A 14,763-nucleotide genomic window follows, 5' to 3' on the forward strand; every position below is an offset into this window, starting at 1 on the left:
ATTAATTTATGTGTTGCCGACTGAAGCATTTAAAAAAAAGTTGGTTCAAAAATTTAGTTTTCTGAGTGAAGATTTTCAACGTGGCCTCAGAGGCAGGAAATCAAAAGGTGTCAGTGGGCGTCATGACAAAACAAACGGTGGTTTATTACCTTTGCAAAACATAACGTAAACTGTGTCACGTGTGATAAGAAAAAAAACACAATAAGCTCACTGAGCTCACACAGCAGTGAGGATGAGGAGATACGTGACGATGAGCCGTACAAAGTTAGAAAACGTGTCGTATTCAGGTTATTGACTCGCGTCCACATTCACATATAGGGACTGTGATGCTTGATAAGAATAAAATGTGACGAGGATATAGATACACATATACTCAGGATAACTACTCTTAAGATGAATTCACTAAATGTTACTTTACATTTATTGTGAACATTAGATCTCTAGATATTGATTGATATTGACACTGTATGTGTGTATCTATAACATGTGAGCTGTCCAGGTTTAGGTTGAAAATGAGTGGAGGCATCGCAGCAGAGGTACAGGACAGGATTTACAGTTGACAGTGGACAGTGGGGATTTGGGCAGAGGGATGGCTATTTTACACTGAGCTCACTTTAGGCCATTTTTATCCATTTAAGACCCACTTAAGATCAATCTGTTACAAATCCAGCTGTCTGTTGTTCAGATGTACTGTTATTAATAGCACAAAGATGCAAAAAAATTGCTACAATCTAAACACTTTAACAGAATCGAGACAAATCAACAATTCTAAATTATTTATATTTTGATGCCTATTTACTTAATAAAGAGAAAAACTTCTTATTCTGCATAGTGAATAAAATCACATCCACAATAACTTTAAATAGTGATACACAAAAACTGAAAATAACATTTTAAAAATGTATTAATATTATCGTATACATTCTTTAATTTGCATTTATTTTGTATATTTTATTTTAATTTTATTTGGTGTATTTTAAAAAGTTGGATAATATTGTGAGTGTCTTCTATGGGACAAATTAAGAAAACTGAATCATCAAATGGATTTCAGTTTCTAATAAATGCATCAGTACATTTGTGATGTTTGAGCGTAGTTAAGAAAAATGTGCGAATTAAGGTTAATAATGCTGAATTGAAAAAACATCATTAAACACAAATTTCTATTCTAAATTAAAATATTTATCTTGCTGCTCATTCTTTTATTCATTAGTAAAATAAATGTGCAGTATTAGAGATGAAGTTTACAGTCTTGAGATACAATACTCACAATAATAAATCCAAAGGAAACATTTTGATATTTTTCTCTACGGAAATTAAATTATGTGAGTGTCGTATTACTCACCCTCATCACGAGAGTAGTCCTCTCCAGAGTGGGGCTCAAAAAGGTAATCTCCTGTAGCCAGCTCAAATGCCTACAAGAGAAGCCATAGGCCAACTTGAGTGTTCACTGAGAGAAACTGAATAGTTGTAATATGATGCACACATACAACATGTACGTATATATTGTCCTCACCATGCAGGCAGTGCTCCAGATATCTGCAGGAGTGCTGTAACCAGCTCCTATCAGGACTTCAATAGAGCGGTACTGTCTCGTCTGGATGTCCTCGGTAAAGTGTTTATGCTGCAGAGGAGAGAGGAGAGGAGACAAGGAGAGGAGAAGAGAGGAGACAAGGAGAAGTGAGATTACAGTTTGAATATCTCTTACCCTTATAAGAAAATTAAAATGTCCAACTAACTAAATGTCCTGAATCTCTTTTGTTGTTATTCAAATTAACCAAGAAGTGAAAACAATTTACCAAGAAATAAAAAAACTTCTACTCTTCAAACAATGTCTTACCAATCTGTTATGACTGCTTTTATGTTTTGGTTAAAAACTTCCCTAAAAAAACTACCAGGCAACCAGGCCTTTATCCAACTAAGAGGATATTCAAAAGTCAAAACATTGGACTGACTGGATGTCAATAATAATTTAAATAAAATAATAGGCCACCTTCCTGTGATCTCCTGTGATCTACAACTAAATCTAAAAATAGAGAAACAGTCTTACCACCCAGCAGGCATTTCCAAGATCAGCAATCTTGACGTGAATAGTTTCAGCGTTGCGAGGATCCAGTGGGTTGATCAGGAGGTCGGCAGCTCTGGCCCTGACTGAGAGGGAGCAGAGGGAGAGAGCACATGTTTAATGCATATGATCAGGACTCTTCAACTTCTTTTTCAACAAGGAACCAACTATCAAATGTAATGTCATGTTTTCAGAGTGTTATTAAACTAAGACTTGATGGCCATAACTTGTTGGAGAAATTGTGTTAATATAGGGAGTTGACCCCAGAGCCAGAGAGAGAATGATAATAAAATGAAAGTTGTGGGTGGAGGACTAATGTTGGTGATGAGTCATTGATAATACCCGGATATTTGGACACAGAAATGTAATAATGAGCAACAGGATCATGTTAGCAGGCAGCCATAATGTATATGATGAAAAAAAAAATCTAAACAAAGTGATGATTATTAATACTCTGCTTATCGGTTCCCCCACCTTCAATTTAAATTAAGTTGTTATGAAGATTTTTCTTTTACTTTTGTTATCTACACCAGGAAACCTCATTTACATGTAGATTAAAAAAATATTTTCAATGGAGAACTTGGAATAGAAGGCAGCATAAACGAGGCAGTGTAAATCATTTACTCATTATTTATACAGAAAAACATGACAATATAATGTCTGACTTGTAATTTTCAATATGTAATATTCTTTTAATTTTCTTAAATGAAAATATATATATTTTTAGCTTGGAAAATATATACACTTGGAAATTAATGTTTATATTGAGACAACAATATTTCAAAACCATATTTGTTTTAAATAAAGATTATGACAAAACATTTGATTATAATGAACAAAGTTTTTCCTAAATATTGTAAATCTGTTATATCAGCGAATATAGTAATTTATGTGTAAAGTAGTTTTGTCATACATATAATTAATGTAGCACATCTCTTAACCAAGTAATAAAGTAAAACACAGAAAAGAGAAATACATACAAAAAAATAAAACACAGCAATCATAAACACAGGTTGATATTACTGTAAAAATTTAAATATAATGAAATGAAAGCGATAAAACCCAGCAACATATAAACATTTAAACAGTAGTCAGTATATAACCAAGTCTCACCTTTGGGTGTGTCCCCCGTGCTCGAGGACGACACAGTGCGACTGCGGTCAGCCGGGCTATTGGGAGACCGGCCTGCTCCGATTTCTGCTGTCCCCACCAGTACAGGGTTTCCTGGCTCAGGATCCAGGGGCAAGTCGGGAAAGATGGGCCTCGCGCCCCGGTGTGGCTCTCTGGATCCGTTGGTCAGCCCCGGTCCGCCCAGGTCGCCGTTGTACATCTCATAACCAGAGCTGAGAGAGATTTCCCTGTCCGTGTAGCTCAGCTCGGATTCCACCAGGGGGCAGAGGAGATGGTCGGGGGTTGGCGAGGGTGGCGGAGGGGGGCCAGGGTTTGGTTTCAGTACCTCAGACCCCAACAAAACGTGACCGTTGGTTTTGGCTGAGTTGGTTTTATTGTTGTGGGGTTTGATAGGGGGGGAGTTGTCCGTAAGGAGGTCAGCTGTCGTGTCGTCATCATCATCTTCCTCGTCGTCGTCGTCATCATCCTCCTCTTCCTCTTGCTCCTCCTCATTCTCCCCGTCCTGCTCCTTCGATTCCTCCTTTTCCAACACGGCCTCCTTCTCTGTTTTGCTGTCACTCTTTGGCTCCTCTCTCTCATTCTCCCCTTTTTCAGTCTCTTTTTCCAAATCCGCCTTCTCCTCGCTTTCCTCTTCCTCACCTTCCTCCTCCTCTACCCTCTCTTCCGCCTCTGCGTCCTCTTCGTCATTCTCATCCTCTGTCCCTTTCAATCCCTCCTCCTCCTCCTCCTCCTCATCTTCCTCCTCATCTTCTTCCTGCTCCTCTTCCTCTACCTCTGCTGGTGCTGCATCTCCACTACCTTCCTCTGAGGTGGGGGGAGGAATGGGGGCATCCTTTTCAGCGACAGGCGTGGGCTCCTCGTCCTCTTCTTCCGCCTCCTCATCAGGGTCGTCTTCGGTGATGGTGGGTACTTCATTCTGCTCCTGAGGAGGTGCTGCGCCTAACATGGAGGGAGGAAAGGAAGAAGCATAAGAGAGAGGAAGTGAGTGGGAAGGAGATGTAAGTGAATTCAAAGACGGCGTAGGCAGAGAAAAGAGCAGCCTGAAAAGAGAATAACGGAGGCAAAGGAGAGAAAGTGAGAACGAAAGAGACAGGGGGTGGAGAGACAGAGGGGGGAGGATGGAGATGGAGAGAGACTGTTGTCTTTTTCTTCTTTTTTATGTGAATCAGCCTCTCCTCCCATCCACAGTGGGTCTAGTGTGGGCTGAGTAGTTGGAGCCAATCCACCTGCTATTCATTCACAGACAGAATCCTGAGCACACATACTCACTCGCTTACTCGTGCTGCAGATCAATGAAGGCCACAGCTTGGATTTAGAAAAAGAGTAGAAAGTAGAAGCTAACCTAAATACCTTGCTTACTCCTCCTTCACATTGGAATTCACTTGAATTGAAAATTGCAACCAAGATGTATCATCCATTAAACTGAATCTATAAGATGGTTCAATGAACTAAAAATGGTAGTTCAGTGTAAATGTGTGTACAACACACTCAAATTCTACAAGGGGATGGCTGAGGATCACATTTTCCAACTTAGATTCCAAAATATTTGATTTTAAAGCCTCTAAATGGCCGCTTACATCGTGGAGATCCCTGTCACCGGTGGTGGTTGGCAACTTATCATCAAACTCGTGCAGAAGATCTTGACACGTACAAGGGACATTTAACAATCTTGTCCAATGTTTTAAAAAACACTTAAAATGACACAGTGGCTCGAGTTCAGACAAAATGTGATTCCAGCTCTACTGAACAAATGAGACGGGTGATTCAGAGGTCTGAATAAAGCCGCGAGGAGGCGATATAATAAATTCATTGCAAATGGCACTTTAAGTTTTATTTGCGCACAGCTTATACAACAGCATCTAAGTAAAACAGATGTGACAGGAAATGTCAGGCTGTGGCTTTTAAAGTGTCCAAATGAAATGTCAGTTTGTACTAAACTGTATTCTTGGCCGGGTGAACTACCCTCTGAACTGAGATTCAGACTAAAGCACAGAACATCATGATGATAAAACATGTGCATGCATACTTCACACTTCACTCTGTGACAGCCGAAAAAAAGTCTCCATCCCAGCAGGGGTGGGTCCGTGCACAGCCACAGCCAAATATAGCCAAATCCACAGAGTTTCATTTAAACATTTTATGGGAAATAGTGAAAGATATTCCAGAGTAAATCCTGGTAAATGTGTGTAAAATAAAGCCCAGGACATTTACGGGACCAAACATTTTGCTGCACAGCCACAATAAATCATATTTTGAGGTCTACATATAGGGTGTAGAGGTTAACACTGTCGTCTTCAAACAACAAGATTCTGGGTTCACACCAGGGCTTCTCATGTAAAGTTTGCATGTTCTCACGCGTGTGATTGCTCCACATGGTCCAGCTCACCTCCCACAGGCCAGACACATGCAGCTGAGGTTATTTGGAGACTGTAAATTGCTCCTAGGTGTGAATGTGAGTGTGAATGGTAGTTTGTCTCCGTATGTCAGCCCTGTGATACGCTGGCGAACTGTCCAGATGTAAACCGCCTCTTTCTCAATGTAGGCCGTGATTTGCTCCAGCCATCACGCAACCCTCAAGGAATAAGGGGTGTTAATAACATGAATGGTCTATAATTGGGTTTATACTTTTTTTTGTCTTATTATAACACGGATACTTTTTTCCGGCCTGATAATCCAAAGTGGACAGGTCGGAAAGGTTAACGTTTGTATCACTGCACGCCGAGAAGAAATAAAGAAAGAAAACCTCATCACATGACTCACATGTATGATTCGTCAACCTGGTGGGCCTCTCCCTCTCTCCTGCCTCCTCTTCCTCGTCTTCCCCATCCTCCTCATCCTCGTCGTCCTCGTCGCTCTCTCCCAGGGCCATGCTGGGGCCGAGCGCCGCTGTCTGCAGAGATGGAGGCAGGTTGTGCTCAGGTGCCTCTTTATCATCCCCCTCTTTGGTGCTCTCTTCCTTTTTCTCTGCCTCTCTCTCCAGGGCTTCGATCTCCAGCATCCGCCTCTCCAGCAGCTCCGCCTGCCGCTTCTGTTTCTTCTTCAGCTTCTTCTTCTTGTTCTTGGAAATCTTCCCCACCTCAGGAGAGAAAAAAAGTAGAGGAGAAGAAGAGGGAGGGTCACAGGGGGCAAAACACGGCCTGAACGGGAGAAATTCAAAGAATAAAAGGGTTTGATATGTTTTTGAAAGGTGCGTGATGTTTATATGTAATTTCCTCTAACACTTCCGATGTGCATTATTATATCATATGATAATATTTGTGCATTTAAAAGAGAGAATGTGATTGCTGTCTGATGAAAATCATCCTGCTGAGAATTAAATGTGATTTTGAATTTTTCCAAGCGAAAGAAAAGGATCACTATTTCCTTTATTGCTTCAGGGAAATGTATTAAAACTTTTTTCCATCCACACGAGCACACATTCTGCCAAGGTCAGACATGTTTTAGTTATTTTACACGACACGTTTACATATTTGAATTTGCTCTCCTTCCTTTTTTGAAGGACTTATTTAGAAAAATATTGATGTCAAAGTCTTCCCTGCACCAATCAGGAATTAGAAAACATTGTAATCACCTTTTGCTGAGAGTTACGATGCCAGACGACTGTCAATCAAATACAACCACACGTACACAGTCCTGATGACAGGGATTCACTGAGATTTGGTGCGATTAACTCTTAATAAACATGAAGAAATTATGTCATTTTATTTGATTATAGAGTCACAAAGAACACCCACTGGCTTATATGAGAAAAAAGCCCCTAAGGTGACATGGGCAAAAAAATTATAATTCAAGTTTATTGTGCACACCTGGAACTTACTTTATAGTTTGTTTCTGCCCATGTAACCCAATGGGCTCAATATACATAAATATAATATATCTTGTTTTTTTAATATCGTGGTGCACCCAGTATCTTCCCTGTGTCTTTTACACTTTGACTGACTGAATAGTGTGTAATGCCCTGGAGACACATACTGTATCTTTCTTTGAAGTCTAATGTTTCGTTGTCTTTTGTGTGTGTTTATGTTTGAGTGTGTCTCTGGATGGCTCTGATTTCATACTCACATCTGTTATGCTCGCCGGTTTGAGCTGAGGGGCTGTGCTAACTGACAGACAGAAAGAGAAACAGCAACAGTCAGTGGCTTCAGGAAGATCGATCATTCGGTTGTGTAGTCACGCTACCTTTTAAAGGAGACATGTGCTTTTTTCAGTTTTTCTATTTCCTCTCGTGTTATATAGTTGTTTTTGTAAATGTAAAAGTTCTGCAAAGTTAAACCGGAGCTCTCCCGTTCGTTTATAAGAAAGCTCCTGAAAACACTGCCCCTCACACATCCAGTCATTAGACCAGATCAACACTTCTGCACCATTGTGATGTCATAATTCCACTGCCCCACATTTGCATAACGCACGCCTGGCTAATCTCCTAACGCTGTTCTGACTAATCCCCTAACAGAGCCAGGTAAAGCGTGAGAGGAGACCCACATTTCCTACACGCGCTTGGAGTGGTTAACCAATCACAACAGGTTGGGCTAAGTGACCAATCAGAGCAGACTGAGCTTCATCAAGAAGGGCCTGAATATGAGTATAGTATGTCTTCTTTAAAACCATGATACGTACAGAATCTGTAGGTGAAGTGAGAATACATATCCAGAAAAATATCTTTCAAACAGTCCCACTGCCTTGATGATTGTGCACCATCCACAATATTCTACTCTTATTCTTATCATGCCTGAAAAAGTAGAAACATATAGAACACTGAAAAAATTCCCCGGAACCAATTCACCTCAAATGAGTAAAGTTTCACTCTTTAAAAGGTTTTGTCCATTTCAAACCTATTTCCACGACAATGATAAATATTTCAAATTTAACGTTATGTTAATAGAAATCATGTTGTGGTCTACTCCTGTTTTCTCAGCAGCTCAGCAAGTACAACAATATTTCAAGCAGCATTTTGTGTTCATTAGAAATATAAACTCATTATATCCCAAACGATAAACAACAACCAAACCTCATTCTATTTACTCAGTCTCTTCAGTCACTGACAGAATTGTGTCACCTCTTAGCTCCTCTGTTTTGACAGTGGATTGCTTTGTGCCCATATGTAAGCAATGTAATTGGTTACCCCCAAGGCTCAAAAAAGACTCCATTGGCTGACGCACGGAATTGACAGCTCATGGTGGAGAGGGTGGGGTGGCTGGGGGTTCACCGAAGGAACAGGGTTCATGTTGAGTTCATCAAGACTGTTTTTTAAGAACTATTTCCTTTTTCCCGGTAGAGGAACTTGGTGACAAGATAGGAAACAGCAAGAGTGGAGGAAAAAAACAGACAGCAAGTGGTGGAGGAGACACAAAAGGCTTCTCTGTGAATAGTATTTCTTAATTTTACATTTTGATATTAAACATTATCATTAACAGTAAAAAAAAAGTGTTAATACATATTTGAGGATTCATGATTTATTAATTTCACTATAAATAAAGATTATAGATTAGGGTTAAGGACTGTTATCCTACTCAATGTAGAATAAGTTTACCGTAAGTCTGCAAAAAGAACAATAAACCCATGGACTGCGACTCGATTCCTTTAGAATTGATCATACGCAAGTGTCAGTGTGTCCCTACCTGCGGATCCAGACGGCGGGGGGGCTCCGGCTTTCTGCCACTCGGTTGCCTCCATGGCCATGCGCCTAACGAATGCATCATCTACGCACATCAGGATGTTCTCTGGCTTTATGTCCGTGTGGATGATTTTACACTTTGTGTGGAGGTAGTCCAGACCCTGCAGGACCTATAAACACATTCAGGTAAAAAGTCACACTCTTTTTTATTAATACATTTAACTCTCTATACTCAGTTATTGTCCTCTGTCTCTCCCCATGTCCCTCCTTCTCTCCTTCTCAAATACAAAGTAGCCGTTCTTTTAAATCTTCTCAATCTTGAAGACAGAGGAGAGGCTGTTTTTGTTTCACCGTTTTTTTCCTCGGTTTATTCGGAGGCACTGAGATTGAAACGCTGATGGAAGAAGACCGATTTAATTTCTGCTCATCTTCCTCTTGGCTTTTCAGAAGTGAGTCGCTGGCAGGGGCTGAAATGACTGAAAGTCCTAATGTTTGAAATGCATAAAGCCAGGCACCGTAGTAGAAAGCTTTGGATGTGCTCTTTGGAGCCTTTTATATTCTTTTCATGTTATATTTCTCAATCCGCTTTCTTCTCTCTCTCTTTTGACCCTGTCTTCCAAAGTCCATCTCTAAAGATATTGGACATTGTTACTGAATGTGAGACAGATTCCTTGTCTTCTTACCCTCAAGAAAAACCCTGTCAGAAAGATCGACTCAACCAAATTTGAGATTATGCTGTGTCCAAAAATCTCTCACTAATCGAGATATAGTCCACTACATAGTGAGGTCAACATTTTGCAGATTATCCGAATGTTTAATGAAGTTTTTGTTTTACTCTGAAGGCTGGACTCATTGTTTCCCAAAGTGCAAAATGAAAAGTGGTGTTCAACCGATCGAGCAATATGTACCATCATGCATTGCACTCCAGTCAATTTCAAAATAAACATTTAAAATGTATAATTGTATTTTCACCAGCCAACATTGTTTTTGTACATCAAAATCCTGCGACAATGATGTAATTGTTTCTTTTGCCCCTTAGCTCACTACATGGTCCTTCACATTAAATATAGTGAGAAGAAGTGAGGGAGAGATTTCAGACACTGCCATAGTGAATGAAATGAGAAATGCCGTTCAATGAAAGTCTGTTTGCCTACTATGTACCAAAGTGACAAATACAGTGCAGACAGTGTATATGACAAGTATGTGACATTAATCTATTCTGTATAAAACGATTTTTTTTAAAACTTTTTTTGTTGCCTATGTCCAACTGTAGATGTCACTGTTGTCAACCGCTTTGTTCCTGTATTATTTTATGTGTATATGTCTGAGATATTGTGTTGTCTTCCAGTACTTTAGTATTGTGCGTGTGTGTGTGTGTGTGTGTGTGTGTGTGTGTGTGTGTGTGTGTGTGTGTGTGTGTGTGTGTGTGTGTGTGTGTGTGTGTGTGTGTGTGTGTGTGTGTGTGTGTGTGTGACTTACCTGTTGGATAATGCTCTTGACACACACCAGTGGCAGACCTTGGTAGTTGGATTTAATAATCCACTTCAGCAGGTGGTGACCCAGTACCTCAAACACCATGCACACATCTGGGATGGAGAGTCAAGGACCGACATTATCATCATACACACACACACACACACACACATGAGAGCCTGATAAGGATACGTATGCCATTGATTCCAGAGATCTTGAAGTCATCTATCAGCTGGACGACCATGTCTTTGTTGGGGTCGCTGGGGTCGCTCTCTCTCACCTGAAAGATGAGAGGACAGTGAGATGAAGCAAACACTGGAGGATAAAGGGAATTAGAAAAGAGAAGAGAGAAGGAAAGAGAGATGATGAAAGGATGAGGGAAAATGTTTGATTCTGATATGAGTGTCGTCTGCCTCGACCATGCAAAAAGGACAACCTGAGAGAGAGATGCAAGGTGCAAAGAGACAAGAAGGTCGGAAAGAAGGAAAGAAGAAGGGGAGGAATATGGAAGGTTGAAGGATGCAAAAACAAGAGGAAGAGGGGGAGGAAGGTAAAATAAACAAACAAAACTGAAATTATAAAAAAAATCAGACTCCCAAACACCAAAGTATCAAACCAATCAGATTCTCACACATCGCAGCAGTTTGATCTCGTCCAGGGCCGTCTCCGTGTAATGCTGAGCGCTCTTCACCACCTTCATCGCCACAAAGTTCTTCACTCTGTAATGACACACAAACACACAAAGATGCATTATTGTGATTTCGTAGTGACTCACAAACCAACAGGCCGATAAAGGCAGCCATGCTAACTAATGAGTGAATGTGAGAGGGATGAAAATAGCACTGGAACCAACACTGGCCTACAGCTTGGCATTCACACTGCCCACACTGACAGTGCAAATGCTAATGTAAGAGTTGACATCATGTGATAGTACACCAGGGACACACTGCTTTGGTCTTATGAAAGTCCACATACACATCTATTGTAATTGATGGTATGTATTCATGACCTTATTGTAACTATTGCATGTCATGTTGCATGTCATTGTGTTCTGACCTGTGTGACATTGTGTCCGGCCTCAATTTCAATCTGATAATATTAAATTAAGTGCTGTTTTACTGCAAAAATTAGTTAATAAATCAATTGACAATGATCATCATTTAATGTACATAGTTTCACCATTGAAGAAATGTAAATACATGTTGCTTATTCCTCTTGTACATTAAATATCTTTTTGTTTAAAATTGATTGGACAACAATTCAAAAATATCCTCTTGGCCTCTGTGAAAATCAGGTGGACATTTATCAATATTTTTGGACAAGTTATAAACTGAAATTATTCAGTAATGAACATATTTGTCACCTTGGAGGTTGTGTTTTTACCCCTCTCTGTTTGTGTATTGGTCGGTGGGTTGGTTTGTTTGTAAGCTAGATGACAAAGAAACCACTACTGATTATCATGAAGTTTTATGGGTCAGATAAAGAACCCATAACATGTTAATGCAGATCCAGGAATTGTGTTTAACTTGTTTTACAATGCATTGCAGGTGTTTTTCATTGTTTTACCAGGAAATAGTTAAATGTATCTTGATCAATCAATCAATCAATCAAATTGTATTTGTATAGCCCATATTCACATATCACAATTTGTCTCATAGGGCTTAACAAGGTGTGACATATTAGTGGGATATAGTGAGTTTAAATGTGGTTTCATAAGGAGCCTTGGCTGAGGTATGCTTGCTACAGAGTGATATTCTATTTTTATTATTTCTGAAAAATCTTTAGACCAAGAACAAGTAATTAATCACCAATGAATATTATTAGTATTTACAGTTTGCCTTTTTATATATTTTTTTGTAATGTACAGTATACATTGTGTATATATTATGTAGTCTACAGTGCAAAAAAAACAACGACAACAATGTATAAAAAAGCCAAACTACTGCAAATGGATATCTACCAGTGTTCAACAGTTGAACAAAATGAAAGACATAAGGAAGAGAGAAAGAATTGAAATGAAAACTGTTGCGACAGGAAGGAAATAAACGAAAGAAAGTATAAGTTAAACAAAGGCAGAAGGAGTCATGGAGAGTGAGAGAAGACGGCATCTGCCTCGATATTGACAGAGTGAATAAATCCAAGGTGTCTGCATTTGTCAAGCACTGGGATTAACTGTCCAGTGTGAGTCAGGTAACGCAACTCCAACTCACGAGATTATGACCACCATCAGTGTAATTAACACCAGTGACATGAGTAAATTAGTTTCTGTTTGTGTGTGTGTGTGTGTGTGTGTGTGTGTGTGTGTGTGTGTGTGTGTGTGTGTGTGTGTGTGTGTGTGTGTGTGTGTGTGTGTGTGTGTGTGTGTGTGCGTGTTTGTGTGTGTGTGTGTGTGTCACAGAAAGGTGACACTGGGTTGATGACACTGTCATCCATCCTCCCCGGTTGCCTCGTGAACACAGAAACAACATCACAGTGCAAATGGATGGCTTTGGTGCTAGTGCACAATGGTGTTGGTTTGCAACTGTCGTAGTGGTGACGTGCCAGATTCTGTCAACAAGTGCATGTGTGGTTGGTGTGTGCGTGTGTCTGTGTGTGTGTGTGGGGTACGTTTGATGTGTTGTGTGTCTACGTGAGCAAGGTCAAGTGAAGGACTCTGATGAACAGCATTTGTGAGCATGCAAGCGCTTTTTCTGGGTCATGAGTAAATGTGGTGAATGTCTCAGCATGAAGCAACATTTAAAAACCTATATGTACAGTGTGTGTGTGTGTGTGTGTGTGTGTGTGCGCGTGTGACTCACTGTATGTCCCAGCACAGCCATACGGTGGAGAAGTGGCCCCACCCCAGCTTCCTGATCACATGGTACCTTCCATTGAACAAATCCCCGATCTTCACCGGATGGTACCCTCCTGAGAGAGATAAAGAGAGAGAGAGAGCGGGGGAGAGAGAGAGAGAGAAGATGAAGGTTACTGGCGACTGCGAGAGATAACCAATGACATGAAATCCATTAGTGAGCAAAAAGTGGTGGGAGAGCAGCACAGAGGGAGGGAGGTCAAACAGACAGGAGACGTGATAGGAGAGACGTGTTTCACAAGTGGGAGAAAAAAGATGCAGGAGGAAAATACAGCACAAACATTCCCAGTGGCATGAAGCTGCAACATTTTGTGAAGCAACGATACAGAGAGAAATAAAGTTGTATCTTTGACACTCAATTGTTTGATTTGAGACAATAGCGCAATTCAAGTTAAAACCATTAGGAACATTAGAGCTTGTGTCCGGGAAGCACTGTGTTTAACTGAAGGATGTTTCTATCATTTCATCTACTCTCATTGAAATAAATGGGTTGGACATCTCTCAGTATGATGCAGTGTTATTCAGCAGCACAACAGAATCAATCATAAAAATGTGTTGAATCAACGGCCTCATTACTGTGTCCAGCATACGAGATCTAGATCTAAATCAGATTATTGGATTAAATAAATAAAAGATATACACAATTTAGCGAATGTCATTTTAACTGTTTATTATTTTGAAACAGGACTGCACATAAGGCCTAGCAGAATGAATGGGAATGAACTTGGATCGACAATACTCCTGCCAACATAAAAAACTATTACTGGCAATACCTCCATCATAACACTTGTTATTTCTGCTCCCTTCAGCTCTCAGACATTTTCTCATGTATAAATACTTTACACTCTTCTCCATTATTATCAGACACTGTCTCATCGATGTTGGTAATATTGTTATTTTATTGCCGTGACTCTGCTACACGTGACATCTATTGCACTTCTCTCCATCCTGGGAGAGGGGTCCCTCATGTGCTCTCTCTCATGGGTGTTCTCCAGTTTTCCCTCGCTCTTGCTGAGGGTTTAGAGCAGAGGAGGTCACACCGTCCCATGACGAAAATTGTGATTTGTGAATATGGGCCAGCAAATAAGATACGTTTTCTTTCTTTCTGTGTGGATTTTACATGTTGTTGATGTCAGTTTTATCCAGATACTTTTTCCTGTAACAGTCTAATGTCATGCAGATTGGAATTGGGTGAATGGGAGACTCTAAATTGTCCATAAAGTGGGAATAGTTGTTTGTCTGTGTACATTGGTCCTGTGATACGCTGGTGACCCGCCCAGGGTGTACCCCGCCTCTCGCCCAGAGTCAGCTGGGATTGGCTCCAGCTCCCCCCACCACTTCCATAGGGTTGATACACGGTACAGAAGATGGATTGGATCTGTGGATATAGTTCACTGTGTACTGTATAACACCTGCTTCTAATGTTTTTATCCGTCTACATATATATAAGCAGTATTGGACGACATGTTCCACTCACTGAAGCTAACAGGATCTGATGCTGAGCTTCAGTATATTCTCACTTCAAAATGGACTAAATGTTTTCTCACTTAACAAAGTAGAGCTTGGTCTTTGTTCTTGCCACAGTGACACGACCAGCTGGCAGAGAGAGAAGGCGTGCCTGACAGGGCAACATTG

At 40.4% G+C, this 14,763-nt stretch overlaps 1 protein-coding gene across 1 annotated transcript in view; it reads right to left on the reverse strand.

The window, feature by feature from the left end:
* The window catches only part of LOC133009720 (SRSF protein kinase 2-like), a 52,111-nt gene that overhangs the window by 6,788 nt on the left and 30,560 nt on the right, over window positions 1–14,763 (reverse strand). The window contains exons 4-14 of the mRNA XM_061077257.1: window positions 13,076–13,184; window positions 10,909–10,996; window positions 10,470–10,557; window positions 10,284–10,390; window positions 8,809–8,974; window positions 7,256–7,296; window positions 5,954–6,269; window positions 3,176–4,132; window positions 2,048–2,148; window positions 1,514–1,621; window positions 1,343–1,412 (exon numbers count right to left, since the gene is read on the reverse strand). Of these exons, the coding sequence (XP_060933240.1) occupies window positions 1,343–1,412; window positions 1,514–1,621; window positions 2,048–2,148; window positions 3,176–4,132; window positions 5,954–6,269; window positions 7,256–7,296; window positions 8,809–8,974; window positions 10,284–10,390; window positions 10,470–10,557; window positions 10,909–10,996; window positions 13,076–13,184 (2,151 nt within the window). The remainder of the gene's footprint in view (window positions 1–1,342; window positions 1,413–1,513; window positions 1,622–2,047; window positions 2,149–3,175; window positions 4,133–5,953; window positions 6,270–7,255; window positions 7,297–8,808; window positions 8,975–10,283; window positions 10,391–10,469; window positions 10,558–10,908; window positions 10,997–13,075; window positions 13,185–14,763) is intronic.

The sequence above is a fragment of the Limanda limanda genome, chromosome 8 (genome assembly GCF_963576545.1).
Source record: "Limanda limanda chromosome 8, fLimLim1.1, whole genome shotgun sequence".
Classification (NCBI taxonomy): Eukaryota; Metazoa; Chordata; class Actinopteri; order Pleuronectiformes; family Pleuronectidae; genus Limanda; species Limanda limanda.